Here is a 27,836-nt window from a genome sequence, read left to right as displayed (position 1 = left end):
TTTAGTGTGTGACAGAATGTAACGAAAGAGTTGGACAGTGAAATGGGAATGTGGAAAAACTTATCTTTCAAAATTAAGAATAGTAATCTAAAAACGACTTCACCCTGGGATTCAAGTTGGCGATCTTTCAGGGTAGTACATGAGACACCCTAGGTCCCCCCAGATCTACCCATACAAAGATGGACTCCAATATGTGAATTCTTCATCTTCCCTTTCAGGGGACCATTTAAGATTCATCATACACTTCCTATTATCCAACTCATTCTGACATATTCAAGCATGCACATTTCTTGTTAGGAAAAGCAAGGTATAGGCCCCTAAAGGCTGAGTTAGTATCAGGCCATTATTTGATCATTAAAAACCATTAACTAAAACACAAACAAGAGGGGGAAAAAAAGCAGAAACTTTTTTAAAAAGCATTTTATGAAATCTGAAGGCAACATAATTATGAAGTTAAAATGTATTCATTCCTAGATTCAATTAACTAAAGCATTAGGGATTAGTCATTCACCAGTGGTTCATGTATAGTTTTAATATTAAAATGTAAAAAGGATAATACTCTCTGGGGAAGGAAATATAAATCTAACTTCTATTTTTTATCCACACCATTACTAGAATAAAATTCATTAATTTCAGTGCAAATTCAGGAATTTTACATAACCATTGAGGAAGCTTTAATGTCCTACCATAAAATTCTAGATTAACAATTTTTTAAAAAAGATTGAATACAAACTATCTGAAGACATTAATCAAATTTTTAATGTACCAATTTATTGCATATGTCAGTACAGAAAAATAGAAAGTGTATTTTAAAAGAAATTTATTGTAAAAAACAAATTAAATGTTTGCTTGCCATGGTTAGCACACAATGTACTATGACATTCAAATTTGAGTTATAAAATTTTATTACTTCAAATAAAATATGGCAAATAACAAAAATATGATTTACATTATGAAATGGGATTAACTTATTTTATACTGAACATACTTGAATATGTTAAAAACCATTTGAATTTTCCATATACGCTGTACTGACAGAAATCATTATAAATTATGTTAAACATAAAATATGTTAAACATAAAACTCACCTGTTACATATGTATATACGGCACTTTTTGTAAAAAAGTGTCTAATACATAGTCCTATTTTTAAACTGCATTTTAAGATACAAAATATAAATGGAGGTATATTTGTGCCATTTGGCAAAAATGTGTAGACTAGTATTAAGATGACTGCATTTATCTTGCCATACAAACGAATATATTATTTCCAATTTGCTAAAACGATGTGTGTGTATATATATATATATATAGTATTAAGAATAAACGGAAGTACATTTCATTTTCTACCCTATCAATTTAAAAAATAAATGTCTGTGCTCTGTCATTTCCATCTTTACCTGAGTAATATGAAAATACATAAATTTAACTGGATAATTCAAAGGGGTTATTTATGACTAATTTTTCCTCTCACAGTTTTTAAAAATACATATAATTATCAAACATAATAGGAAAATGGGAGAGGAGAAGAATGAGTGGAAGATTTCAGTATCTCAATCATGACTTAAATTAAAAAGTGACTTCTGTGACATTCTTTTTACAACTTTACCTTACCTATCCCTATCCTCAAGGAGAAAAGGGTCTCCTTAATATAAACTGCTCTTAAGCTATCTGAGCTTGAAAGATAATTCATAAAAAATGAAATATGGCCTTCACTCTTTAATTCCCCCACACCTATTCCCACAAAGCCAAATCTTACAAACATAAGAAATTAATATATAAGCATCAGATGGTATGAATTCTCAACAGGTATTACAGCGTAATTACTCCAGTGACATATTACCAAAGCTGTAATCTATGTAATTATCAAGTGTCTACAGGTAATCATAAATTTAAGCAGCCCTGTAGCAAAACTCAGAACACCATTTTTATGAAAATATCCATTTTAACAGTCAAAAACATAATTGCAAAAACAGGGCAGTTGCAAGTGCTCCAGTCATTTTTTGTTAGAAATGCTTTGCATTCAAATGTTTTGCACGATTTCCTTTCACCAATCTCATTAACTCATTATTTTCTATATCTAAATTTAAAAACTGTGTCACACTTTCCTTTCTAGTTGTTTCTATCCTACTAGTATTCTATTACCTGTCACAAATTATTTCTTGTCTTATTTTGCAGAATTCTTTTTAGGGTCCTTTTTATATTTCTTTTTCACCAGTTTTCCCCCCCAATCATTCCCTTTAAAATAATGGATGTGAGATTTTATTCTAAATGAGCTGTATCTTGCCATATTTAAGATCACTCTAGGATTTCCAAATTTATAGTAACTTAATAACTTAAAGTTCCTTTGTAAACTCCTATAGCTGCTCTTGTATAAGTACGTCAGAAGTTAATACACAAGATAGATACATATACTTCCATTCTCACTAAGCAATGGGTCCACAGTGAAGGAGTGACTCCTGAAGAAGTCTCATTTTACTAAACCAATTGCTTTGGCTACAAAACTAGAAATATTTTCAAAAATGATGCCATGGGCTTCACGGACCCCTGATACTAAGTTTGTTTTCCACCTCTTACCCAACAGTCTCAAATACAGACGCTAGTGAAGAAAGACATGGTATAGCCCTAGGCACAACCTCTGCCCTTAGCTGCGGAAAGAAAGGCTCCTTAACCCTAAGAGAATGAAGGTAGGGGACGGCAAACAAGTACTCTACAATTTTTGAAGTCCTAGCTTAAAATTTAAAAAGATAGTTTATAAACCTGGAGTATCAAAAAGAAAAAGCAGCATAAAAGCAAAATACTGATGAAGAAATAGCTTTTATACCTCATCAGCATATTTAGAACTAAAGCTGATACATTTCTCCATAGTGTAATGACTGATTGCATAAAAACATAAGGTGTTTTTTTGTAAACTTTAAAGAATGATACAAATATAAGGTATGCCATGTAAGCTCATGTCTAAATATACATTTTGTTGTATTTTCTTTTTAATACATTAATATTTAGATTAGTCATTCTACATAGCAAGGACTGACAAGAATAGTCTTTAATTGTGGTGAATTTATACATACAAAATATGCCTTCCATGATATGCATTACCAACTTGTTTTAAAAAGCAAGACTTTTTACAATTAGTAATTTATAGAAAAACATTATTCTTAGAAATCTTACTTGCTATAATTTATTTTTTCTAAATACTGGCATAAAGTGAATAAGAATGCTATTTGGCAAAAGTATTTCTAGCCCTATCTCCATTGAAAGTTTTAAATTGAGGTCAAGATTACTGACCCATTATTTCTCTGTTCTAGTTGCTTGCAGAAAGCCACTAAATATAGCTAAAATATTCAAAATATTATATGTTAAAGCCGACATAATATTACACAAAGCTCAATTACATCTAATTTTTGAGGACTGCATGAAACAACCTGGCACAATTATGACTCATAGCGTGTGTTTTTATTAAGGTAAATCCTGCAAGTTTCAAGGGGCTTTTTTCTAAGCAAGATTTTCTTTCTTTTCTATACATCTAAATCCTACTTCCCACCTATAGCCATTTACTTGCTAAATGTGGTAATAGGTTTTGTGTCAAAAAGCTCCAGAATTCCTTCATCCACACTCCTACATGTAAAACTTTTAAAATAAATAAATAAGACTTCCTAAAACTGTCTTTTGATTGTAGGAGTTCTATTTCACAGCAACTGGAACATTAAAACCAAGAACATTGTGTTTTTGCTGTTGTTGTTGGATTTTGTAACTTTTATTTTCAAGAAGTCCAATAAATGATATCTTTCCTTTGATAGGTTAGATATAACTAGGTACTGGGATTCAAAATCAAATGTGAGAATTTTTATAAAGCAGTATGTACAATCCTGTAATGATAAAAGACTTCCTAATTTAATTCTAAGTAGTGCTAATCTTCACTATGACTGCTATTAGTGGTTCAGCTGAAGACTTACAAAATCGATAGAAGCTAAAATTCTCTTTGCCACCAAAGTTACAAATGTTAAAAAGTTCAAATATGCACATCAAAGCTGCAGTAAAATTCTAAATTTCTATTTCTGCATGCCATGATCCAGACTGTACCTAACAAAAACACGGTACATTTATATTGGAAAACAGGGTCCCATTTATTTGTAAGAAAAAGCTGGATCTCAGCATTCACCAGAGCAAAATTCAATGGCAACCTGCACATAAGTCTCAATTTCACTTCTTGCCAAAAATCAAAATAGAGTTTACATAAAAATAGATATAACCCGGATAACCATATACATCAGTATATGACCAGTGCTATTTACATGTAAAATGTTGCATTGCATAATTCAAGGAATAAAATACCGTCATGCATTTCATTTAACTTTTAAGGTGAAAAATGCAGTTACAGAACTAAGTTTGCTTACCATGATTGTCCCAATATTTACTTAAGAAATAATACCCAAAGGTTTCTTGTTTACATATCTCTTTCCACATCTAGCTATTCATCTGTGTAACAGATTATACCACTTTAGCAACAAGAAACTTTTGAACAATATCTATTATACTGACATATTAAACTAAAGATATGAATGCATAACCACATTGAAAGTTTTGATGAAAATGTATGAAATAATCCCAATAATTATAGTTTTTCCAATGTAAAAAACTATTTGGAATATCGTAAAGGAGCAGTGAAGTCCTTTCAAAGTTTAATGTCACTCTTCAGACAGGTACAGACATAACACACTTCTAAAAGGAACATTCTTTATCATTCTGCACAAATTAAAATACAATGCAATAATCAAAAAGGGAAACATTATATAATTGTTACATTAGATGAAGTTTTTGCCATTTCTTCAGGAGAATGGCTCTTTACGACTTCTTTGATGAACTGTTCAAGTGCAGTGAAATAGCCTTGGCACTGCCATGTATCATTGTGAGTCCCATCTGGAAAAATGGCTAATCTCTTAGTCCGAGATGGGGAGAGTTCATAAAGTTGTTTCATCATTACTGGTGGAATTAATTGATCTGAGAGTCCAGAGATGAAAAGAGAAGGCATTCTGCACTGAGAGATTTTTCTGTAGGACAAAAATTTATTTTTGTAGCACCATAAAGGAAGGTAACGCATCGGAAAGAATGAAAATAAAGTGCTGGCCATATGTGGTATGCTTAAAAATGTGTTCTCCACCATAATGGCTGAAATCCTATGTGAATTTTCAGAAGCCAAATGAATAGCCACTGCTCCGCCCAAAGAACGGCCAAAAAGAAAAATTTTTGTTTTATCAAGGTCAGGTCTAGTCATCACATAGTCTAACACAGCTTCAGAATCTAAGTAGAGTCCTTCTTCACTTGCTTCTCCTTCACTTTTTCCATATCCTCGATAATCAACCAGCAAAAGGTTAACTTTGAGGTTAACCAACATAAGTAATGCATTTGGCAACCTGTGACCTATGTTGCCTGCATTCCCATGAAAATAAATTATAGTTGGGGAATAGGGTGAATTGTCTCCAGTGTATCGTATCAAAATAAGATTCAGACGTATTCCATCTTTGGTTCTGATGAAAATGTTTTCATGTGGAATGCCAGTGGGCATGGGAACATAAAGACGTGAAGAGGATGGCTGTTCTGGAAAATAAAGCAATACATCCTGGAATTTATACAGAATACCTGCTATTGATATGAATATTAACAAAAGTAAGATAATGCCTCCATACAGATGAAAAGTCACTATTAAAGGTAAAAGAGAAATACGGCAGAGAGCCCAAGACCATGAAGCCAAGGCTATTAGCCATCTTTCAACAAAGTTCCACAGCATCCAGGACTTTTCCATGGTAGCTCTCTGTAAGTATCCTAGAGAGAGAGAGGGAGAATATCAATAATTCAACATCTATCTATTTTTTTAAAAATCCGTAATAAAATAAACTATGGTACTAGGCCACATGTAATTGTTAAATATGGTAATAGGTACAGTCCATCCACAAAAGTAGCTGCTATAATTTCCCTTGTCCTTTCTGTTCTCAACAGTTTCCTTTCTACCATATCCCTCCACTGTCATATTTATGAAACACTAATATTCTTCAAATTAATTTATTTTTAAAAAGTGCTTATTTACTGCCGGCTATCTTCATTTATATGTTCTCACTGATTTGACCCCCAAAAAAGTTGATGTGATAGTGCCTTTTTTTTTTTTAAATGAGAAAACAGAAGCTCAGGGGCATAAGTAGACTGGCTATCATCTGGTTCTCAATGTAGATGAGCTGGGAGGCAAAGAAGCATGATTCTAGAGATCGTGGTACATCTGCTGTTAGGTTACGTATGTCCAGGGCAAATTGCACTGAAAAGGCAGTTCAGAAATTCTAACATAGCAAGACCAATCTAATATACTTTGTCAATTTTTTTCATATACTGTAGCAAAAACTAAAGAAACTAGGGTAAGGAGTTGGGCAAAATAAAGCAAAATAAAAAAAACAATTAGGGAAAGAAAGAATAAAAGTATCCCCCCCTCTACCTCGAAGTTTTAATACTAAACTTAAATAATTTGCTTAAACACTAGATTCTAATATTGTATTAGTTTTAAAAAAAGATTAATGATTTATCTTTCATATGTAATTAAAAATAAATATCATATTGCTAGTGTCATGAGATCGGCAGTATCTTTTATATACTCTTTATTGAAGTTTCACGTCCTGGGGTCAATAGATTGCTAAAATGTATTGATAAGGCAATAAATACTTGAGAGTTCAGTGTGAAACAAATACACAGAAATCCTCTGAGAACCAGAGATAAATAAAGTAAAATGACTCACTGGATAACAATTTTTAAAAAGATTACTAAAATATGTAACTGATACAAAGAAAGTAAAAACTATTAAAAGAGAATTTTTTATCAAAAGGTTTATACATGTTGTCTTAAAAAGGCAAAAGAATTGAGATATGTTACAAATTTTCTTATGTACTATTCGTCTACTTATGCTTATTTACTGAACTTTTAAAAATATTACATTTCCTTCTTTCCCACTAACCAAACTGCTACAAAGAAGTTATAGATTGATTATACAAATAATGAGTTGGATGATTTAACAAATTTGATTTTTTACTATTATTTCACTAAACATAGACTTTTACATTTGAATTATTATTCAAATGAACTGAACCTTTATGAACATAAACCAAAATTTTTCTCTGATTTCCCAGAAATCAACACTGCCACCCAGTGGTAGCAAGTTTTATTACAGTATCACATCCTCCCTGAATAACTATCACCTATTTCCAGTCTCAATTGCCTTTTCAGTAGAATGAGAATTTTTAAAATGCTTACCTATAAGTATCAAGTAAGATATCTATTAGTATCAAGTAAGATTAATAATGAGATCATTCATAAATGTTATAGACATGTTAATTTTATTTGCTTTTGTGACTGGTATTTCTGGCTCTACTACTTTCTTACTGTGTTCTGTTCAAATTAGTTCTTATTTTAAAAACTATTATAAAACCAGATAAAATAGCTCCAAATACATGAATAAAGCATATTTTAAAATTTGAATCTTATATTTACATTTATCTCAATTTACATAGTTAAATTTTCAACTAATGAACTTTGAAAAGTTATTTTTGTTTTAGTAGCCTCTAACATCTAATTTTAGCAAACAATACTGAATTAAAATTTATAAGGCTAGGAAGTGTATTTCTCTTTTTCACTATTGCATCTCTAATGTCTAGTACAGCACTTTATATATACTTTGACTAAAACATTTTTTAAATAATCTAATTACATATATGAATTATTCAATTTATTTTTTAAAAAAGTATTCTGAGCAGTGGGCATATATGTTTCAAACAACATCAGAAAAATGGGCATATTTGTTTGGGTCTATTACTGCCTAGGAATAATACGGGATAAACTTACAGTTTTCCACAAAACATTCCTGAAAAGTCACATTAACTAAACTGTTTTGTGATAAACAATCATAATCTTACAATGAGTTGTTGCACTATGGAAGTCGGAATAAAAGTCCATTCATCTTGAGTAATATCAAGTGAAAGTCATTTTTAAGAACAGGTTAATAAAAATTGCTCTGGGGTAGTGGAGTGCGTGGGCATGGGCATCTTTTCTCCTTAAGATATTCTTATATTGCTGGTTTAGAGTAAGAACTCCCCTCACAGATAGCCTTATTTTTACCTAACCCCACTTGCTAATAATCTCTGTTCCCTAGTCTGTATGATATATATTTCCATCTCAAAGATAATCTTAAAGGAACCAGGACAAGTGAACAATATCAGGAAGGATTTTTAATTTACTGAATTTGCTGAAAGTATCGGAAAAGCACAATTACCATGCGCCATCTGCTGAGATGTAAAAACAACTTCATACCCAGATGTTATGACAGTCAATAGAAACAAACACTGCCTCTACTAAAGTCAACTGCATGGATCCTACAGCCAGCATTATGTTTTCTATTGATTTTGTCCATAAATTAGTGTGAGTAAACAGTTAACAAAACCTTTCTCCCTCTTCAGATAAAAAATGACCTCTCCTTAACCTTCCTGCACTGTTTCCCTGGAAACCTGATAAAGGTGGGATATCAGCTGTGTTTCTAAGCAACAGTGTAGTAAAAATGGCTCCTACTGATGAGCTACATCTGGACTGAGAGGACAGTGAGCAGGGCTAAACATGCCCAGTGGGAAGTGTAAACAGGGGCTTTTCTGAATCGAATATGACTTGTAATTGGCTTGTCATTTGCTTAGTCCTGGATGCTATACTCATATGCTGTCATAAAAAGACACTGTTTCCTGTGGAGCATGAAGCAACTAAGCCAGGGTGGCACTCACTCCCACCCTTGTATCATTTTCTACTAGACCTGAGCTATCATCTGGGAACAATATACCTAACACTGACATGTTGGGTTTTCAAACAAGCAGAGAGGCTGATGCACAGTACGGTCCACTATGGTCTACTGGGTCTTGTGAGTATCAATGTCCCGTTGACCCCAAGAACACTGCTTCTAGTCATGAAGAATGAGTGAAGCAATCAAGTATGTTCTATGTGGTAAAACACCTATAAAACGTGTCTTCAGAGGAGATGTATTATTTGTCGGGTTCTTCTGCATGTGAAATGCATTTGCTGGTAACATCTTAGCATCACAAAAATCAGGAAAAAGAATGCATTTAATACACTCAAACTTATACCAACTAGAAGGGCTGCTGAGTGGGAGAGCCGATTAGATCTGTTCTATGTAGAATATAGAAATGTAGATAATCAATAACTTCTCATCTTCCAGTCTTCTTTTACATCATTATTGTATGTATTTTTAACCTTATGTCTACATCTTAAATGAATACCTGACAGTCCCATTTCTCAATTTTCTGTTTGCTATTTTATCAGATCTGGTATTACATGTCAAACATTTCTAAAACCCACCAATCTGTGGTTTTAATCACCCCCAGTAACTCCTTAACCATTTACTATCTGGAACTTGCTGACTGACTTATCATAATGATCTCTCATAAAATGTAAACTTCACTTTAAAATAAATCTAGTGGATTTTTCTCAATCCACACTGCAACACCAGACCCCCAAAGTGTCATTTGCTGTTGGCTTCTCCTCTATACTCAAATTGCTGTTTCTCTCTGCCCTATACCCCGAAAAGCAGGCATTTTCCAAGGTCTTCTCCACTCTTTTAGGTTATTATGTTCCTTCCCTCAGTGATTTCATTCCTTTTCATGGCTCCAATTATCACACCTGTGTACGAATTATTCCCAATCTACAAGTCTACTCTTCATCTACAATCTCAATTTACCTGTTCCTCATGTACCTGATGCTTCACTGATATTTCAAACTTATCTAAAACTAAACACATCCTGCTCCCTTCCCAACGTTTTGCGGGCTTTATATTAATTATACACAAAAAAAGCATGATGTGTAAACAAATATTTTTTTAAAAACCCGGGATATGTAGCTAAGATTTAAGTATTACAGTTTATTATAACCTGTACCAGTCTTGTATTTGAATGAAAAAAAAATCAATCTTAGAAACAACTTTTGTGCTTTCTAAATGAAGTGGTTTGAGGTGTCACATTGATATTAGTGAGTGTGTCTCAAAAAATAATCTACTGAAAGCATGACTAATCTTTATTATTATGTACTGTATAAATTAGATATGATTGTTTTCCTTTTACAAGAATGGTTTTGTAGTATTAGTGACATCCTGCTATACTACATAAGTAGTTTGATCATCTGATGCAATTTAATATATGATGCTCATCTTGAGAATTTATGGTCTAATTGGCTTGTTGTAGTCACCTCTAGTGCTCCCTACTTACTGTCTCTAAATTTAAGTCCATTACGGGTATAAAATAAACAATTTGAGACTAAAAATAAGACCAATCTAGAACTGTAAAGCTCTCAGACCACCTTGCTGGCTAACAGTGTTAGCTGAATGGTAAGTCAGCTAATGGCATGAGTGATAGCCATGCTTATCTGATGTCTACTAATCATCTCCTGTGTTCATATAGGATCACAAATGGTTCTATTTTTAAGGAAAAATACTTCATTTAAATAACTATTTTATAAACTGATTCTTTAAAAAAAGAGATCAATATTGAAGTCATGCCCACTACGAATGGTATGAATCCTCAGAATATCACTGCAGGCTCCCAGGGGAGCTGTGAAACCCAGCGTGGACCACTGAAGCAGGCCTATAGTTGATTTCCCAGCCTCTTCCGGAAGAGATGGTCATCAGATTCCAATGCATCCTAGTAAACTATACAGTCCTTGCTCTCAAGTAGCTTGTGATCTACTCAGTAATGTTCAAGCAACTCTTGAGGTACTTGGGAGACAGATACGGATATAAATAACTACATATCTAACATAAGTTCATTTAATTATAGAGCAAAGAAAAATCAAAGAAATATGACAATTGTCATTACATATAGCAAAGGAAAATCAAAACCTTAGCCATATCTTTCCTTCACAACATAATTTTAGTAGTCTCTGGATTTCATCAAGGTTGATTACTTAGAGAAACCAAGTGGAAACTTATGCAATGTTTTAAAAGCAGGACAAAATGTAACTCCAGGATTAAGAATCTCTATTACTTTCCATCAAACAGCTGTCTGTGACACTTATTTTTATTCATTTAGCACAATTATTCACAGAAACTGCAAGTATTCAGCATAATCTAAATAAATACTTGGCAAAGATAGCATAGAGGAATTTAGAGCTGTTAAACTGGATGAACTTTGAGGGCTCTATTAAATCTGAGATCTTTCTATGCCAGTGGTTCTCAAAAGGTGGTCAGAAACCTGAGGGTCCCCAAGACCCTCTAATGGGGTCCACAAGATCAATATTATGCTCATAATCATACTAAAATATCATTTACTTTTTTCACTGTTTGACATTTGCACTAATGATGCATAAGCAATGATGGGTAAAATTGCTGGTGCCTTTACAAGAATCAAGGTAGTAGCCTCACGTGTTGGGAGTCACTGTATTCTTTATCACCATGAGCTGACAGTAAATAAGGGAATAATCCAGTTTTACCTAATAATGTCAAAGAAGCAGCAGTAAAAATTATTTTATCTCAATTAACAAGTACATATCTTTTTAACACATTGCGTGACAAATGTGTGACAACACTTAAGTGCACATAAAGCATTTTGTGCTGTGTATTGAAATATATTTGAATTGTGAGCTGAACTAGCTGCTTTGTTCAGGTGACAACATTTTTATTTAAAAAGACAACTGACAAACTATGGTTGTTCAGACTTAGAGGTCTGGCAGATATTTACTAGAAAATGAATGAGGTTGCTAATAGCTCCTAGACACTTAAGAGACCTTTTTGATGGCACTGTGGTAATCTATTAATATTAAATGTGTCACCATTTGGAAGAATCTGCATAACTCAATAAACCAATATATTCCAAATGACCAGTGAATGGTGTCACAAAATCAAGCAAACATGAGTAAAAAATTCACTACAAACCAACAGATTTTGATGTAACAAGAGACAAAAATTTCTCTGATGTAGGTTTCAGATGGCACGATATAACTGACCTTTAAGGAAGTGCCTCCTGTTGGGTGATGGAGCCGTACCAAAGAGTATCCACAATTCTCTATTACAATACTCTTCCCTTTACAACTACAAATTTGTGTGAGCCTAACTTTCTTCACGTTTCACTTAAAGAGCCTAATAATCTGCTTGTCTTCTATGAGGCAGACATTAAAGATAATTACAAAAATATAATCCCACACCTCTATTTTTTGTAATTACAATTGTTTTATATAAAATTTTATTTATGTGAGTATGTAATGAACTTACTACTGCTATTTTTAAATGAATTAAAACTTCCAGTTTTAATTTATACACTTTATAAACTTCCAGTTTTAATTTCTAACACAATAAATATCTATATAATCCACATACATACAAAAAAATCTTTGGGATCTTTACATTTCTAAAATGTAAAGGGGTCTGAGACCAAAAAGCTTGAGATCCACGGTTCCACACTATTTAACCATATAACTGTATTGCACCTTATGCCCCAGAGACTTGCCTTCTTCAAATTAAGAAAGATATATTACATTTATTTAAATCCTTTCTGCATTATAACATATATAAATATATTTAAGGATTTTACCCAGTAATATTTGCTCCAAAAATTAAAAATAAAAACTCATATATATCAAGAACTGAAACTCAAAAGTATAGGAGTAAATACATTTTAATTATTGCCGTAAGGTTAGTAGGAGAGTAAACTAGACAAATCTATTATACCATAGATAACATTTAATGAAGGTCAGAACTGCCCTACAAATTAAATTCTAGTTACTCTAATTATTTTTAATTAAAAAGTGTACATTGGGCCAGGCGTGGTGGCTCATGCGTGTAATCATAGTGCTTTAGGAAGCCAAGGCAGGTGGATTGCCTGAGCTCAGGAGTTTGAGACTAGTCCGGGCAACACGGTAAAACACCATCTCTACTAAAAATTACAAAAAATTAGCCGGGCATGGCGGCGCGTGCCTGTAATCCCAGCTAGTAAGGAGACTGAGGCACAAGAATCACTTGAACCCAGAAGTCGAGGTTGCAGCGAGCTGAGATCGTGCCACTGCACTCCAACCTGGGTGACACAGTGAGACTCCATCTCAAAAAAAAAAAAAAAAAGTGTGCATTGTATTGCATATTGTATATCGAGTTACGGATTCTGCCACCAGCAAATAGTCTTTTAAAAATACATAAAAGTGCATTACCCATAGGTGAATTACAATGAATTTCCCAAAAACAATGTGGCAAAAGGCTAAACAATTTCAAATACAATTAAAACTCCTAAGTCATAAATGCACTATTATTTCTTTAAAGATCTTTAAGTCCATCCTAAATTGATAATTTTGGGAACAGCTTGTTTAAAAATAAAAACTGTTTATATTTTAAAAAAAAAGATGCCTACAAGTGGAAAGAACAATGTGCAGGTTCAAGTGAAGACTGTAAAAAGTGGAAAGGGAGTTCGTGTGTCAATGCCGACATCCACATCCCAGCAGAGAATGAGGACCCCACACCCCATGATGCTCATTAATTACTCTGGGTGAATCACAGCTTCCAATCACATGTGAAGTAAGGTGGAACTCAGATTCAGTATTCTCATATCAATCTCTCTCCTCTTCTGTTAAGCATTGGGAAGTTAAGAAACCATGCCAGCTGCACAGCTGAAATGGAAACACAAATAGCTGCTATCAAGGTGTTGGAGACACCACAGAATGAATTATCTATTTCCCTAATGGTTACCCACATGCCATCAATAATGAAAAAGTGTGTATTAATAGTCCTATGGGACAAATGAACAGTAAGTGCCTATGGAGATGCTGGATAATAACTGGATAGTTCAGACAGCATTTTTAACTAGGATTTAAATCTGTATGAGCAGATAGCTCAAAAATTATACCAGGCAGCAACTTAGTAGCTTTCTCGTGCTTGAAAATCTTGGCAAATAGAGTCAACTCTGGCAGAAGTAAAATGAGAGATTATTGTTGTTACTATGGAAGCCAACCACAATTTGTTCTGGGATTATAAATATCTGAAATGTTTAGAAAAAAATCCACAAGCTAAAACTGTAGTGATGCTAGACTGATAATGAAATTCACAAAGTTTCCAATTTATAAACGGGCAATGTTCTAAAACTTTACCTATAAACTAGATGGATGAAACTTAGAATATTTGTTTTGTATAAAACCAGTGTTATATAACATGGAGCATGTGAAAGTAAGCACAACTAGAAGCCTCACTAGAAGTATCTAGATTCTCAGGCTAGCTCATAAATGCATGTAGTCCATGTACTGGAAATACTACATCTTTGCAAGGGATTTCAGCAGAATACACTGTTGTAGGAGTTCACACCATGTGAAACAGAAACATAAAATGTAATAATGTATTACAAAATCTGTCATTTGAGGAAAAATATCTTACTTAGAAGAACTAGAGCATTTTTTAAGTCTACACGAAGAAAGGCTATTTAAAGGTCTTAAGACTTTCCTGGGGCAACTAAACAAGGATTAGAAAGATTTCAGAATCTGGGTAATACATTAAACAGAGAAACAGAAATAGATTCCCCTGAGATAAGTTATGAGGAGAGGTCATGGGAAAATATTAGATCCAACAGTTTCCTGTGCCTATCACTAAGTCATATTGGCAGCCCAGGGCAATTTGGTTAGTAAACCCTCTTATTCACATGCCAAGAGGTCTTTGATGTGCCCAAGAAGAGGTCAGCGTGCCAAGAGCTACCTGTAGGTACCTGGCTTGCTTTCATCACTCCAAGTTAACTATCAATGGGAGGCAGTGTGGTGCAATGGAAAGGAGACAGTCTTTGGGGTCATGGTCTGTTAATAGATAGGTAGCTTTTGCCAACTCACTTAGCCTCTCTATATATTTCCTCATATGTAAAAGAAGGATGAAAGATTAAACTGAACTACTGTTGAGATAAAATGTAATAGTGTGTTAAGTGCAGCTACTTCTATGAGACAAAATTTAAATTACTTAATTATGTACTATAGCAGAGTATGTGAAAGGAAGGACAACCAGAAGCCCTATTAGTCCTGGATTAAATAATGGATATGATTCCCTAGAGGTACCGTATCTGAACACAGGAAGTAATCAGAGCAATGCACTCTTTTTCTGTTAAGACCAAACTCAGGCAGTAGATCCTCTAGAAAGCTTTCCTTGGACCCCTATTCCCTCCTGCCATCCATTCCATATTCTGTAGTTTGTGCAAACTTACGTGGCAGAAGTTACTATTACAGTGTAATTAAGCTGCTTACACAGGCTGTGAGTTCCTCAATGACAGAGACCTCACCCTATTATTCAACCCAACACTTTCAGTACGCAGCAGTGCCTGATACATAGTGGGCCTCTATTAACAATTATTTAATTGAGCAGCTGATGTCTTAGGATATCATGACATTAACACTAAATGGGCAATCATGAAATCTTACACAGTAAAATAAAATTTGATATTTTAGTCAAAGACGAGTGATTTCCCTAAGCATGCATACAAGTAAGTATTGATCCACGAACCCTTTCCCGTCAAAAGAGATCAGTGAAAATCCAATATCAACACACAAAGCCAATATACTCATCTTTCCATCCAGTTACCATCACATAGTAAACACAAATAAGAGTTGTTAAATGGGGACGGACTTTCTTTTGGTTTTGATACCTTGGGCAGTAATACTAGTAACTCATTTTACTTAAATGTTGACTAAAATCTACAGCAAAATTGACTTCGATTGTATGGGGTGCTTTTTTGATGTTTCCTGAATACCCCAGAACTTCCTGCCATGATATTCACAGGTCTAAACCTGTCACTGACGTGATTAGATCGGGGCTCTCCCTCTCTCCAACCTAGTAGCTGGAATTATTCTATTTTACTTTTCCTGTCTGTGCGGGAGGGTGGGGGAGCGGTGGGTTGGATTTTAAGGATCGTAGGTTTGTACACATTACTGGAAATACAATAGACATAGAATACTAAGATACGTTTTAGGTTCCAATTACAAAACGACACCCGGCGAGCCTCTGGCAACGCGCGCACCTTAGTTTCCAAAACAGGTATGTGGCTTCAGTTGGCTGCCCCTGGTGAGGGGTGAGCGGAGTCGGGGCGGCCGGCAGGGCTGCAACCCGGACAGACACGGCGCCCCGGGCTGGTCTTCCACAACCCCCGGCGCTCGGCCCCCGTACGACCCCCCCCTCCCCGGGAAGCCGCACTAGCCCCGGGGCTCCCCCAACGGCCTCCCGGGAGGGTTTAGCGCCCGCCTGGAGGAGCCGGCGGCTCCCCGCGACCCTCCTAGAAGGCGCGGACCGGCGCTCGGGCCCCGCGGGCTCGAGGTCCCCGAACCTCACTTACTCAGACTTGCGGACAGGCTGCGCAGTCGGCCGCGGGCACGAAACCGGGCGCCGCGCAGCAGCGTACCCCCGCGTCGCTTCCGTATCTCCTCATCATCCTCCTCCACCCCAGGGGCCGCTGCCGTAGCCACGGTCTAGCCCGGAGCTCCTGCGGCGAGCTGTGGCCCCACTTCCGGCCCCCGCTCGGGTGTTGCCGGCAAATGCCCCCGCCGGCTCCCACATAACCTGTTCTCTGTCTCCGCTCCCGGAGTGGGAACCCTGCCCGGTCTCCTGAGCATGCGCAGAAGCCGCTGCCTGGGAGCCCCCGCGACGGTGGCCCGGACGGAAAAGATACCTCGGCGGCGTGGGCCCGGCTCCCCGCTCCAGGACCTGGGGATCTTGACCTTGCGCCCTTCTCCGAGCACCAGGACTCCCTGCAGTTCCGTACCCGAGGCCTCCGGGGTGAAGAGGTGCCGGACCCGATGAGCTCGGTTGTCCACCACCGCTCTGCAAGCCGCAGGTTTGCGGAGGAATTTGTTCTGCCTAATAGGGTTGTTAGGGGTGTCACAATGAGGTCCCGGATTTAAAGCGCTTCCGTAACTTTCTCCTTTTACCTCTACCAGAGTGGACTGTCAAAGGCGAATGCAGGTTTTGTGAGGCCTGAACCTTGTGCCATTTGGAGAGCCCTTTGAAAGAAAAATAATGTAAAATTATCTTATGTTTGCAAATTTTACCGAGGTACACGACCATAGGGACACCTCGTTAGGGCCCCTCTCAAGGCCTTGGAAGTGTTCACCACAAAAATGGGCCCTTAAAACTTGGGCTTCATTAGCTTCACTGTCAACCCCCCTACGCACTGAAGTGTACACACTTGTTTACAGATGTGTGCCTCCCCCTCCCTTGGGCTTTCCTTATTCTATGTCCCCTATTTTATATATACGGAGGATATTTCATAAATTTGTGGGTGTTTTTTTTTTTTTTTTCCTTTTGAGACGGAGCCTCGCTCTTGTCTCCCAGGCTGGAGTGCAATGGCGTGACCTCGGCTCACTGCAACCTCCGCCTCCCTGGTTCAAGCGATTCTCTCGCCTCAGCCTCTCAAGTAGCTGGGATTACAGGTGCCCTCCACCACGCCCCGCTAATTTTTGTTTTTGTTTTGTTGTTGTTTTGAGACGGAGTTTCGCTCTTGTTGCCCAGGCTGGAGTGCAATGGCAAAATCTCGGCTCACCACAACCTCCCCTTCCCGGGTTCAAGCGATTCTCCTGCCTCAGCCTCCCGAGTAGCTGGGATTACAGGCATGCGCCACCACGCCTGGCTAATTTTGTATTTTTCTTTAGTAGAGACGGGGTTTCACCATGTTGGCCAGGCTGGTCTCAAACTCCCGACCTCGGGTGATCCGCCCACCTCGGGCTTCCAAAGTGCTGGGATTACAGGCGTGAGCCACCGCGCCCGGCCTAATTTTTGTATTTTTTAGTAGAGACAGGGGTTCACCATGTTGGCCAGGATGGTGTCAAACTCCTGACCTCAAGTGATCCGCTCACCTCAGCCTCTTAAAGTGCTGGGATTACAGGCATTAGCCACCGGCCCGGCCTGTGGCTAATTTTGTTTTTGTTGTTTTTGTTGAACATATGTGTCTTGCTACCAGATCGAGAGCTCCAGGTCAAAGCTGGGTTCTTGATTCATAGCTTCCTAATGTTGATCACGGAATAAGTGCTAAGCATATATAAAGTAGACCATTTGCATAAATAAATTAATAATCATGGCAACTCTAGAAGATACTTAGTGAAAAAAACCCTTGACTGTCTTTGAACCAAGCAACTAAAATAACATGATAAAATGGAGACTGGGCTTTGAATCAATTTGGAGTTTGCCTGGTTTCATAATTCATGGTTCCTCTCATGTAACTAATACAAAGTCCAGCTTCTGACATTGTAGGAGTTCAGTAGAGGTTGAACAAGCTACAAATGTACACGGATAGGTACCCTCTCGTAAGATGGGCAAGTGGAGGCTCCTCTACCTTAACACTATTCATTTTTCCTCCAAAATAAATTGATAACTAAATTGAAGAGTAGATACTCACAAAACAATATCATGAGACTTTACAACATCACAGATGATTTTAGATATTCAGGCATCTTAGGTCAATTAGACATACAAAGCGAACAACTGAATGTTCTTGGGCTAGATGGAACCCTCAGTTCTAGCTCCACTACAAACTAGCCCTGAATTAAATGTGTCAGTTTTGAAAAACGAGGTTTTTATACATTATGCAACCTCTAAGGGCACTTAACAGCTCCAATATGTTTTATCAGGGCCCATTGCAGCAAAATTTGTTATATCGTAAAGCAATATTTTATGCTAAAATAAAATAGTTCTAGAAGTTGTTTCCACCACTCTATGAATAACTTCTCACTTCTCCATGGCGAAAGAGGACGGACCACAGCAAAAATTCGGTGGAAGCCAACAGCTCCTGGAACATAAAAACTGGGGTTGTTTTTAATCTCTCCAGCCTGAATATCTAGCACCATTACTATATAATAATAGGTGCTCAATAAAGGTTTGTTAAATAACTTTATTTTTAAACCTTAAACAGATACTAGAAGAGTCCATAGTTGATTTCTGGTCATGCAACGGTTTATTTCTGTATTGTAAATTATGTATTGTTATGTATTATTTCTGTATTAAGAGAACTCAGACCACACTAGCAAACATCATGAAAAAAAAAAAAAAAACAGCTCTATATAGTTTGCAAAAGCCTATTTTTTAAAAGTTTAAATGAAACAACCAACGTTTTGAGTTGGGGGGATGCCCTGTTCTCTCTTGGGAGCTTTCACAACCAGCGAAATCAGTATAGTTACCACTGTTTTACGTACAGAGAACAAGAATTAGATGCTATCACCAGCCAGGGCGGAAAGTGATCTTAGGTCTCCCTCAAGACAAAATCCACTGGCCTGTGGATCAATTGCTTGCAAAGAGCATCTGCTGCTGAGGCCAATGGGAGCCGTGTGTACTCAAGACCCTAACCAGGATCCTCCAGGTCCCGCCTCCGCAGCCCTGAGGGGCTGCCGGCCCTCCCACTTCCCATCGCGAGCCTGGCTGCGCCGGCGTGCTTGAGCAGGGTGACTACACAGCCCCCGGGTCTCCCCTGCGCCTGCGCGGCGAGCAGCTGGCGGAACCGGCATCTTCTGGCGCCGGCTTCCGGCTTAGCGGCTGAGCCTCAGGCTTGACGTCAGGTGGGAAGGGTGTGGGATGGCAGGTGGGAGGGGGTTGGGAGGTGGGGGAGGGGGGTTGGCAGGTGAGGTGGGGGTGGGTGGTGGCGGATTGAGGGTGTGGGGGGAGTCAAGTGGAGGGTGTGGTCCAGCAAGCGGCGGGAAGTCTGTGGGGCAGCAGACCGGGGGAAGGTCTGTGGGGCGTCAGGCGGGGTGTCTGTGGGACGTCAGGTTGGGGTCTGTAGGGCGTCACGTTGGGGGTCTGAGGGGCGTCAGGCGGGGTGTCTGTGGGACGTCAGGTTGGGGTCTGTAGGGCGTCACGTTGGGGGTCTGTGGGGCGTCAGGCAGGGAGTCTGTGGGGTGTCAGGCGGGGGTTGTGTGGGGTGGCAGGTGTGGGGTGTGTAGGGAGTCAAGTGAGGGGTGTGGGGCGTCAGGTTGGGGGTCTGGGGAATCAGGTGGGTGGTGCCTGGGACGTCAGGCGGGGGACGGGGGGTCGTCAGGCGGAGGTTGTGTGAGGAGTCAAGTAGGGGAAGTGGGGTGTCAGATTGAGGGTCTGGGGGATCGGTTGGTGGGGGTGTCTGGGACGTCAGGCGGGGGGCCTGGGGGGCGTCAGGCGGCGGGCCTGGGGGGCGTCAGGCGGGGGTCGGTCTATGGGGCGGCAAGCAAGGTGTTTGTGCAGCGGAAGGCAGGTGGTAGGGGTTGCCGAGTTCACAGCGCTGTAGACTGTGCCGCATTAGAAGCCTGGCCTCTTGATGCTGTGCTCTTCATCTAGACCCAAGCCCCAGGTCGTGGGACTATTTCTCCCATTTTCGACTCCCTGGAACTATGTTGCCTGCTTTACCTGCGTACATGCTGATTCTTTCTCATGGCAACCCCGCAGGAAAGCATCAAGATCTCATTTTACCGCTGGGATTCTCTGGTTCACAGAGGTAGCGGAGCTTGCCCGAGGCCAGGTATTCACTGGGAATCCCTTAAGGGTTGGGGGAGAGTAGGGGGAACGGAGAGAGGAATGATGTAGACTCCTTCGGGATTTTCCGGGAGGGTACAGGGGGCACTGGAGCGGGAAACCTTGGAGGGAATTACTTTATTTCTCTTCTTACACTTGGTCTTTCATTAACTTTTGGGATCCCAGAGCCCTTCTAGCCTCTTTGTCGGCTCATTTCTTTCTGCTGAGATTGTCCCAAATTGTCACTAAGTGCTGTGGAAGATAGGCAACTGTAAACCCTTTGTTTCCTAGGGAAACACAGCTTGTCAAGGGTTGCATGAAGGATACTTCAGTTGCATTACTCACTTTCTCCTTTTTTTCCTCTCTCTTTTTTAAGTGCAATAACATAGCACTTAATCACCTTCCACAGTCACTGAATAAAACCTGCCGGTTTATTTTCATGTGTCACTTCAGGACAATTTAGTCAGCAACTGAATGAATGATGAATCGTTATTGTGTACTAATTGTTTGCATTCATTCTCCTGACAGCTTTGCTTATTGTTAAAGAGTGAAGCTTCTTCCCACCTTTTTATCTCGTTAGTATTTTGCAATATTTATATTTTAAATGTTGCTTGGATCAGCAAGCATTACAGTATTAAAATTATCAAGACTTACTACTTTTTAAAGCACATTTTATAGATTATCTGATTTTATTTTCATTCTAATTTCTGCATAGTTTTTAACCCCATTTTATACTTTAGGAAACTGAAGCTTAGAGAAATTAAGTCATTGCCCAGTATCACACAGCTGTTAAGTGTTACCATCCACATTTAAACTCCGATTTATTAGAGTCTAAAACCTGAGCCCTAACCAGGAACCTCCTCATTTGTCTTACTGCAAATGGAATGAATCAGCTAAAATCTTCAGAATCCAAAAAACAAAATTAGCATGTAAAAATGAATGGAAGTCCTAATCTTTGACTTTTTATGCTGTTGTAATGAGCAAAAGTACTTATGCCTAGTTTATAGCAATTTTGGAATCCTTGTTATCTGTGTAGCCATTTTAGGATACATGTGTATCCACACCATTACCTACATTTTGTCATTATAAAGTAATTTAAGTCCTTGCCTGGGATTTGTTGAGCGAAACTTTAACTTTGAGACCATATAGAATCTATAGATATATCTGTAGAAACTGTATACCAATATTTGAATATTAAAGAAATATTAGTTAACCTACTTCATTTTACATAGTTTATATAGAAATTGTAGATATAGCATTGTGTACCATGATGTACTCCCCTGAGGGAGCATATTTTGAGAGATAGGGCAGTGAACATACATAACCAGGTGTTACAGTCAGTTATGCAAACCAGATTCAGAGAGAGGAAACAACAGTATATTCAAAGATAAAAGTTTCAGGAAAGTGGTCTCTCATGCGCTTATCCTTCGATCTAACCCACTCAGTAGAAGTTGGGTTTCCTTTGTCAGAAATTAGACTGAGAAGTGCAGCTTTTTTCTCTATAGGCCACCAAATGGCTGTTGTGAACCATTGCCAGGGCAGTCAGAGCTACTAAATATTTTTAACCAAACTGAATCTCACCCACTGTGTGTCTGCGTGCATGAGTGTGTGGTATGTAACCAGACCATAGCTTTCCCTAGTGTGCTTATCCAGGAGTCAACTCTAGTTGTTCAGTAATTCATTCAGCAAACCTCCTACATGTCTGCCACTGGTAGCACAAATTACAGCACAATTTCTGGCCTCTAGAGACTGACAGTATAGTAAATGTAGTATTGTAATTAGCCATTTGATTTATTTTACTGGATACTAGATAATGTAGCCTTGTGCATGTGTGTGTTGCTCATTTGTTTGCTGTGATGGAGAATTGGAAGATGGGGAGTCACATGTTTTCTGCACTGTAATAGATCTCCCCACTCCCAGCAACACTTCTCTGACTCCACTGGGATACATGGTGGTGTGCCAGGAGGTGTCTGAAACCACAGGATAAAACATAGTTTCCATTCATGGAGCATACATTTTACTTAAAATCTTTTTTTGGAAAGTTATTTTAACGTTTTTACATCGTTTAAACCATATTAAAATTACTCTAATATATTTATCTTCCAGTAGAACTTGTATGAATATTTAAAAGTAAAGAAATTTACACTTGTGAAATTTTAGGAAACATTCTAGCCCTAGCTCTGCAAGGTACCCTTTATTTGTTCTCTGACTTTAGCAGATACTTTAGGGAAAAGTTCTCCCTTCAGGACATTTTACGTTTGTTTTATTTTGTTAAAGCACTTGGCATTTTATTATACTCAGTTTCCATTACACTCCCCCACCTTTTTTTCTTTTCTTTTTTTTTTTTTTTTTTTTTTTTTACAGAATATATGTTCTTTTAAAGCAGAAACATGAAGTATTTTCCCCTAGCACAGTGTATGTAGCACATCTCATATGTAGTCATTAAATACTTAGGGAATAACTGGCATGGAAATATGAAAAAAGAAGCATACTAATACATTTATACTTATAAGACAGTAAGTAACTATGGTAAAATAGATAAAGTGAGGATTTTTTGGGTAGGGCATTTTGAGTTGGGACTGAATGCTGGTGTGATTTGGCATAGCTAGCAGTGAAGAAGTGAAAGGAAACATAGATGTAGGCTTTGTTTGGCTGGAAGAAGAAGGTACCAGTTTTTTCCTTTGTTTTGTTTTTTGGTCAAGGGCCCTGCCTATGATTAGGATTTCTAGGAAGTCAAATTTCAATTCAGCAAACGGGTAATTTGTTAAAAACATCTGTTTGAAGATCTAGTTCATTTCTGGTGCTATGTGGTAGTCTGACAGGGAAAGAAGAGACATACATGAAAGGCTTTCCCTCAGGAGCTCAGAAGTGAAGTGAATTAAGCCTGATGACTTTTTTTTGTCACCACTGTTAGCAATATTTGTTTGTATTATGTGCTAAATAATTTATAGAATAACTGGAATTTAAGGAGAAAATTAAAATGATTTCTGTATTATAAATACAGGAAATACAGCTATACAGCTGATGATACTTTTCATAATAACTTCAAATTAGGGTTGGAGCAAAATGGTTATTAAATGTAGAGGTTGAAAATATACATCATTTAGAGCATTGGTCTATTTTATTTAGCAAACATTAATAAACATTTATTATGATCTCAGTGATCTTTGTAAGATCTTTACATTAAATATTTATGAATCTTATCTTTTACTTAAAGTTATTCTCTTTTTGCTTTACTAGTTAAACGAGAAGATTCGTCACCGCTTTGATGGCTGCCTCACAAACTTCACAAACTGTTGCATCTCATGTTCCTTTTGCAGATTTGTGTTCAACTTTAGAACGAATACAGAAAAGTAAAGGACGTGCAGAAAAAATCAGACACTTCAGGGAATTTTTAGATTCTTGGAGAAAATTTCATGATGCTCTTCATAAGAACCAAAAAGAGGTCACAGACTCTTTTTATCCAGCAATGAGACTAATTCTTCCTCAGCTAGAAAGAGAGAGAATGGCCTATGGAATTAAAGAAACTATGCTTGCTAAGTTTTATATTGAGTTGCTTAATTTACCTAGAGACGGAAAAGATGCCCTCAAACTTTTAAACTACAGAACACCCACTGGAACTCATGGAGATGCTGGAGACTTTGCAATGATTGCATATTTTGTGTTGAAGCCAAGATGTTTACAGAAAGGAAGTTTAACCATACAGCAAGTAAACGACCTTTTAGACTCAATTGCCAGCAATAATTCTGCTAAAAGAAAAGACCTAATAAAAAAGAGCCTTCTTCAACTTATAAGTCAGAGTTCAGCACTTGAGCAAAAGTGGCTTATACGGATGATCATAAAGGATTTAAAGCTTGGTGTTAGTCAGCAAACTATCTTTTCTGTTTTTCATAATGATGCTGCTGAGTTGCATAATGTCACTACTGATCTGGAAAAAGTCTGTAGGCAACTGCATGACCCTTCTGTAGGACTTAGTGATATTTCTATCACTTTATTTTCTGCCTTTAAACCAATGCTAGCTGCTATTGCAGATATTGAGCACATTGAGAAGGATATGAAACATCAGAGTTTCTACATAGAAACCAAGCTAGATGGTGAACGTATGCAAATGCACAAAGATGGAGATGTATATAAATACTTCTCTCGAAATGGATATAACTATACTGATCAGTTTGGTGCTTCTCCTACAGAAGGTTCTCTTACCCCATTCATTCATAATGCATTCAAAACAGATATACAAATCTGTATTCTTGATGGTGAGATGATGGCCTATAATCCTAATACACAAACTTTCATGCAAAAGGGAACTAAGTTTGATATTAAAAGAATGGTAGAGGATTCTGATCTACAAACTTGTTATTGTGTTTTTGATGTATTGATGGTTAATAATAAAAAGCTAGGGCATGAGACTCTGAGAAAGAGGTATGAGATTCTCAGTAATATTTTTACACCAATTCCAGGTAGAATAGAAATAGTGCAGAAAACACAAGCTCATACTAAGAATGAGGTAATTGATGCATTGAATGAAGCAATAGATAAAAGAGAAGAGGGAATTATGATAAAACAACCTCTATCCATCTACAAGCCAGACAAAAGAGGTGAAGGGTGGTTAAAAATTAAACCAGAGTATGTCAGTGGACTAATAGATGAATTGGACATTTTAATTGTTGGAGGATATTGGGGTAAAGGATCACGGGGTGGAATGATGTCTCATTTTTTGTGTGCAGTAGCAGAGAAGCCCCCTCCTGGTGAGAAGCCATCTGTGTTTCATACTCTCTCTCGTGTTGGCTCTGGCTACACCATGAAAGAACTGTATGATCTGGGTTTGAAATTGGCCAAGTATTGGAAGCCTTTTCATAAAAAAGCTCCACCAAGTAGCATTTTATGTGGAACAGAGAAGCCAGAAGTGTACATTGAACCTTGTAATTCTGTCATTGTTCAGATTAAGGCAGCAGAGATCGTACCCAGTGATATGTATAAAACTGGCTGCACCTTGCGTTTTCCACGAATTGAAAAGATAAGAGATGACAAAGAGTGGCATGAGTGCATGACCCTGGACGACCTAGAACAACTTAGGGGGAAAGCATCTGGTAAGCTCGCATCTAAACACCTTTATGTAGGTGGTGATGATGAACCACAAGAAAAAAAGCGGAAAGCTGCCCCAAAGATGAAGAAAGTTATTGGAATTATTGAGCACTTAAAAGCACCTAACCTTACCAACGTTAACAAAATTTCTAATATATTTGAAGATGTAGAGTTTTGTGTTATGAGTGGAACAGATAGCCAGCCAAAGCCTGACCTGGAGAACAGAATTGCAGAATTTGGTGGTTATATAGTACAAAATCCAGGCCCAGACACGTACTGTGTAATTGCAGGGTCTAAGAACATCAGAGTGAAAAACATAATTGTGTCAAATAAACATGATGTTGTCAAGCCTGCATGGCTTTTAGAATGTTTTAAGACCAAAAGCTTTGTGCCATGGCAGCCTCGCTTTATGATTCATATGTGCCCATCAACCAAAGAACATTTTGCCCGTGAATATGATTGCTATGGTGATAGTTATTTCGTTAATACAGACTTGAACGAACTGAAGGAAGTATTCTCAGGAATTAAAAATTCTAATGAGCAGACTCCTGAAGAAATGACTTCTCTGATTGCTGATTTAGAATGTCGGTATTCCTGGGATTGCTGTCCTCTCAGTATGTTTCGACGCCACACCGTTTATTTGGACTTGTATGCTGTTATTAATGACCTGAGTACCAAAAATGAGGGGACAAGGTTAGCTGTTAAAGCCTTGGAGCTTCGGTTTCATGGAGCAAAAGTAGTTTCTTGTTTAGCTGAGGGAGTGTCTCATGTAATCATTGGGGAAGATCATAGTCGTGTTGCAGATTTTAAAGCTTTTAGAAGAACGTTTAAGAGGAAGTTTAAAATCCTAAAAGAAAGTTGGGTCACTGATTCAATAGACAAGTGTGAATTACAAGAAGAAAACCAGTATTTGATTTAAAGCTAGGTTTCCTAGTGAGGAAAGCCTCTGATCTGGCAGAATCATTGCAGCAGGTGGTAATGATAAAATACTAAACTACATTTTATTTTTGTATCTTAAAAATCTACGCCTAAAAAGTATCATTAGATATAGGAAAACAATAATTTTAATTTTTAAGGTTGAAAAGACAATAGCCCAAAGCCAAGAAAGAAAAATTATCTTAAGAGTGTAGTATTCAATGATTTCTTATGATTAAGGTGAAATAATTAAACAGTCTAAAGAAGAGGTGTTTTTAGAATATCCATATAGAAATCTAGAATTTTTACTTAGATACTAATAAAATACATTCAGAAACTTTTAAAGTCATGAAAAGCATTAACCTTCTAAACAGTATATTCTAAAAAATCAAAACTTTAATAATAGTTTTTATCTAAAAAAAGCATTGCAAGAAAATAGGGTAGAATTGTTACAGTTGGACTTGTAAAAATATGTCTTTTTACTCAGGGTTTAAAATGTCCCTTTAAATGTGAAATGTAAACAAATTTGTTTTTTAAAGTTAAGGCCAAATGTAACAATAAAACCCTGTCAATGATGGTTTTAGCTAAATTAGAGGAAGTTGTATGAGACTTAATGATCTAAAAACTTAAAATTGAATGGGTTTGATTAAAAATAAAGCTTGCAATTTTAAAAGCTCACATTTAATTATCTTGCATGAAATAGAACATGCTTTAAAGGAAGTATTTTTATGTGAATTTGCATTCCAGTATAAATAGTATTCACAAAAAAGAGATTTTCCTAGATTTTATCTATTGAATAGGTGTCAGTATGGCATGCATATTGTAACTTTCATTAGAAATAAATTGCTTTGACTTTTAAAAATGACTTTTATAGTTAGATTATTTAAAGTCAATGTATATAGTATATATTATGTATGGATTTATGTACCGAATTTTGGAATACAGCCTATCTCATGACCATATTGAAATGAATGGAATTTGATCCGTGAGATACTATGTGTGCATTATTTGAAAGTTATTGGAAATTTTATCCAAACCGTGGAACAAATGTATGTGATTTTGTTATACTTCTTAAATAAAATATTTAACATACTATTAAAATAATTTCTTATGTTCTATTCTTTTTAAAACAATTCATAAGTTGTATCACACAGATTTTTCAGTGTCAGTAAAAAAAAATTTTTTTTTTTTTTTTTTTTTGAGACAGAGTCTCGCTCTATTGCCCAGGCTGGAGTGCAGTGGTGCAATCTCGGCTCACTGCAACTTCCGCCTCCTGGGTTCACACCACTCTCCTGCCTCAGCCTCCCAAGTAGCTGGGACTACAGGCACCCACCACCATGTCTGGCGA

General features: G+C 37.3%; 2 protein-coding genes across 5 annotated transcripts; one reads left to right on the top strand and one right to left on the bottom strand.

Annotated features, from left to right (window-relative positions):
• Positions 1–737: 737 nt before the first annotated feature.
• Positions 738–16,639, bottom strand: ABHD13 (abhydrolase domain containing 13). The gene is made up of 2 exons (XM_003270173.3): positions 16,359–16,639; positions 738–5,823 (listed from the first exon to the last, which is right to left on the bottom strand). The coding sequence occupies exon 2, from the start codon at positions 5,801–5,803 to the stop codon at positions 4,790–4,792; it is 1,014 nt and encodes a 337-aa protein (XP_003270221.2). The 5' UTR covers positions 5,804–5,823; positions 16,359–16,639; the 3' UTR covers positions 738–4,789.
• A 2,848-nt stretch (positions 16,640–19,487) lies between these two features.
• LIG4 (DNA ligase 4) lies at positions 19,488–27,589 on the top strand. 4 transcript variants are annotated; one of them, XM_003270168.4, is made up of 3 exons: positions 19,488–19,566; positions 20,423–20,495; positions 23,729–27,589. In XM_003270168.4, the coding sequence occupies exon 3, from the start codon at positions 23,757–23,759 to the stop codon at positions 26,490–26,492; it is 2,736 nt and encodes a 911-aa protein (XP_003270216.2). In that variant the 5' UTR covers positions 19,488–19,566; positions 20,423–20,495; positions 23,729–23,756; the 3' UTR covers positions 26,493–27,589. The 4 variants fall into 4 exon arrangements, with proteins under 4 accessions (XP_003270216.2, XP_003270219.2, XP_030669540.1 ...); XM_003270171.4 differs by lacking the exon at positions 20,423–20,495 and having other exon boundaries at positions 19,489–19,566; XM_030813680.1 differs by lacking the exon at positions 19,488–19,566 and having other exon boundaries at positions 20,228–20,495; positions 23,809–27,589.
• Positions 27,590–27,836: the final 247 nt, after the last annotated feature.

Source organism: Nomascus leucogenys, chromosome 5 (genome assembly GCF_006542625.1).
Source record: "Nomascus leucogenys isolate Asia chromosome 5, Asia_NLE_v1, whole genome shotgun sequence".
In the NCBI taxonomy this organism is placed as follows: domain Eukaryota; kingdom Metazoa; phylum Chordata; class Mammalia; order Primates; family Hylobatidae; genus Nomascus; species Nomascus leucogenys.
This window is presented reverse-complemented; position numbering and strand designations above follow the sequence as displayed.

Bases quoted from the DNA above. Each gene is read 5' to 3' on its own strand.
- ABHD13 (XM_003270173.3), bottom strand. From the start codon at position 5,803: ATGGAAAAGTCCTGGATGCTGTGGAACTTTGTTGAAAGATGGCTAATA.
- LIG4 (XM_030813680.1), top strand. From the start codon at position 20,408: ATGGCAACCCCGCAGGAAAGCATCAAGATCTCATTTTACCGCTGGGAT. The intron at 20,496-23,808 runs GTATTCACTGGG...TTCCTTTTGCAG, and splicing joins CGGAGCTTGCCCGAGGCCAG to ATTTGTGTTCAACTTTAGAA.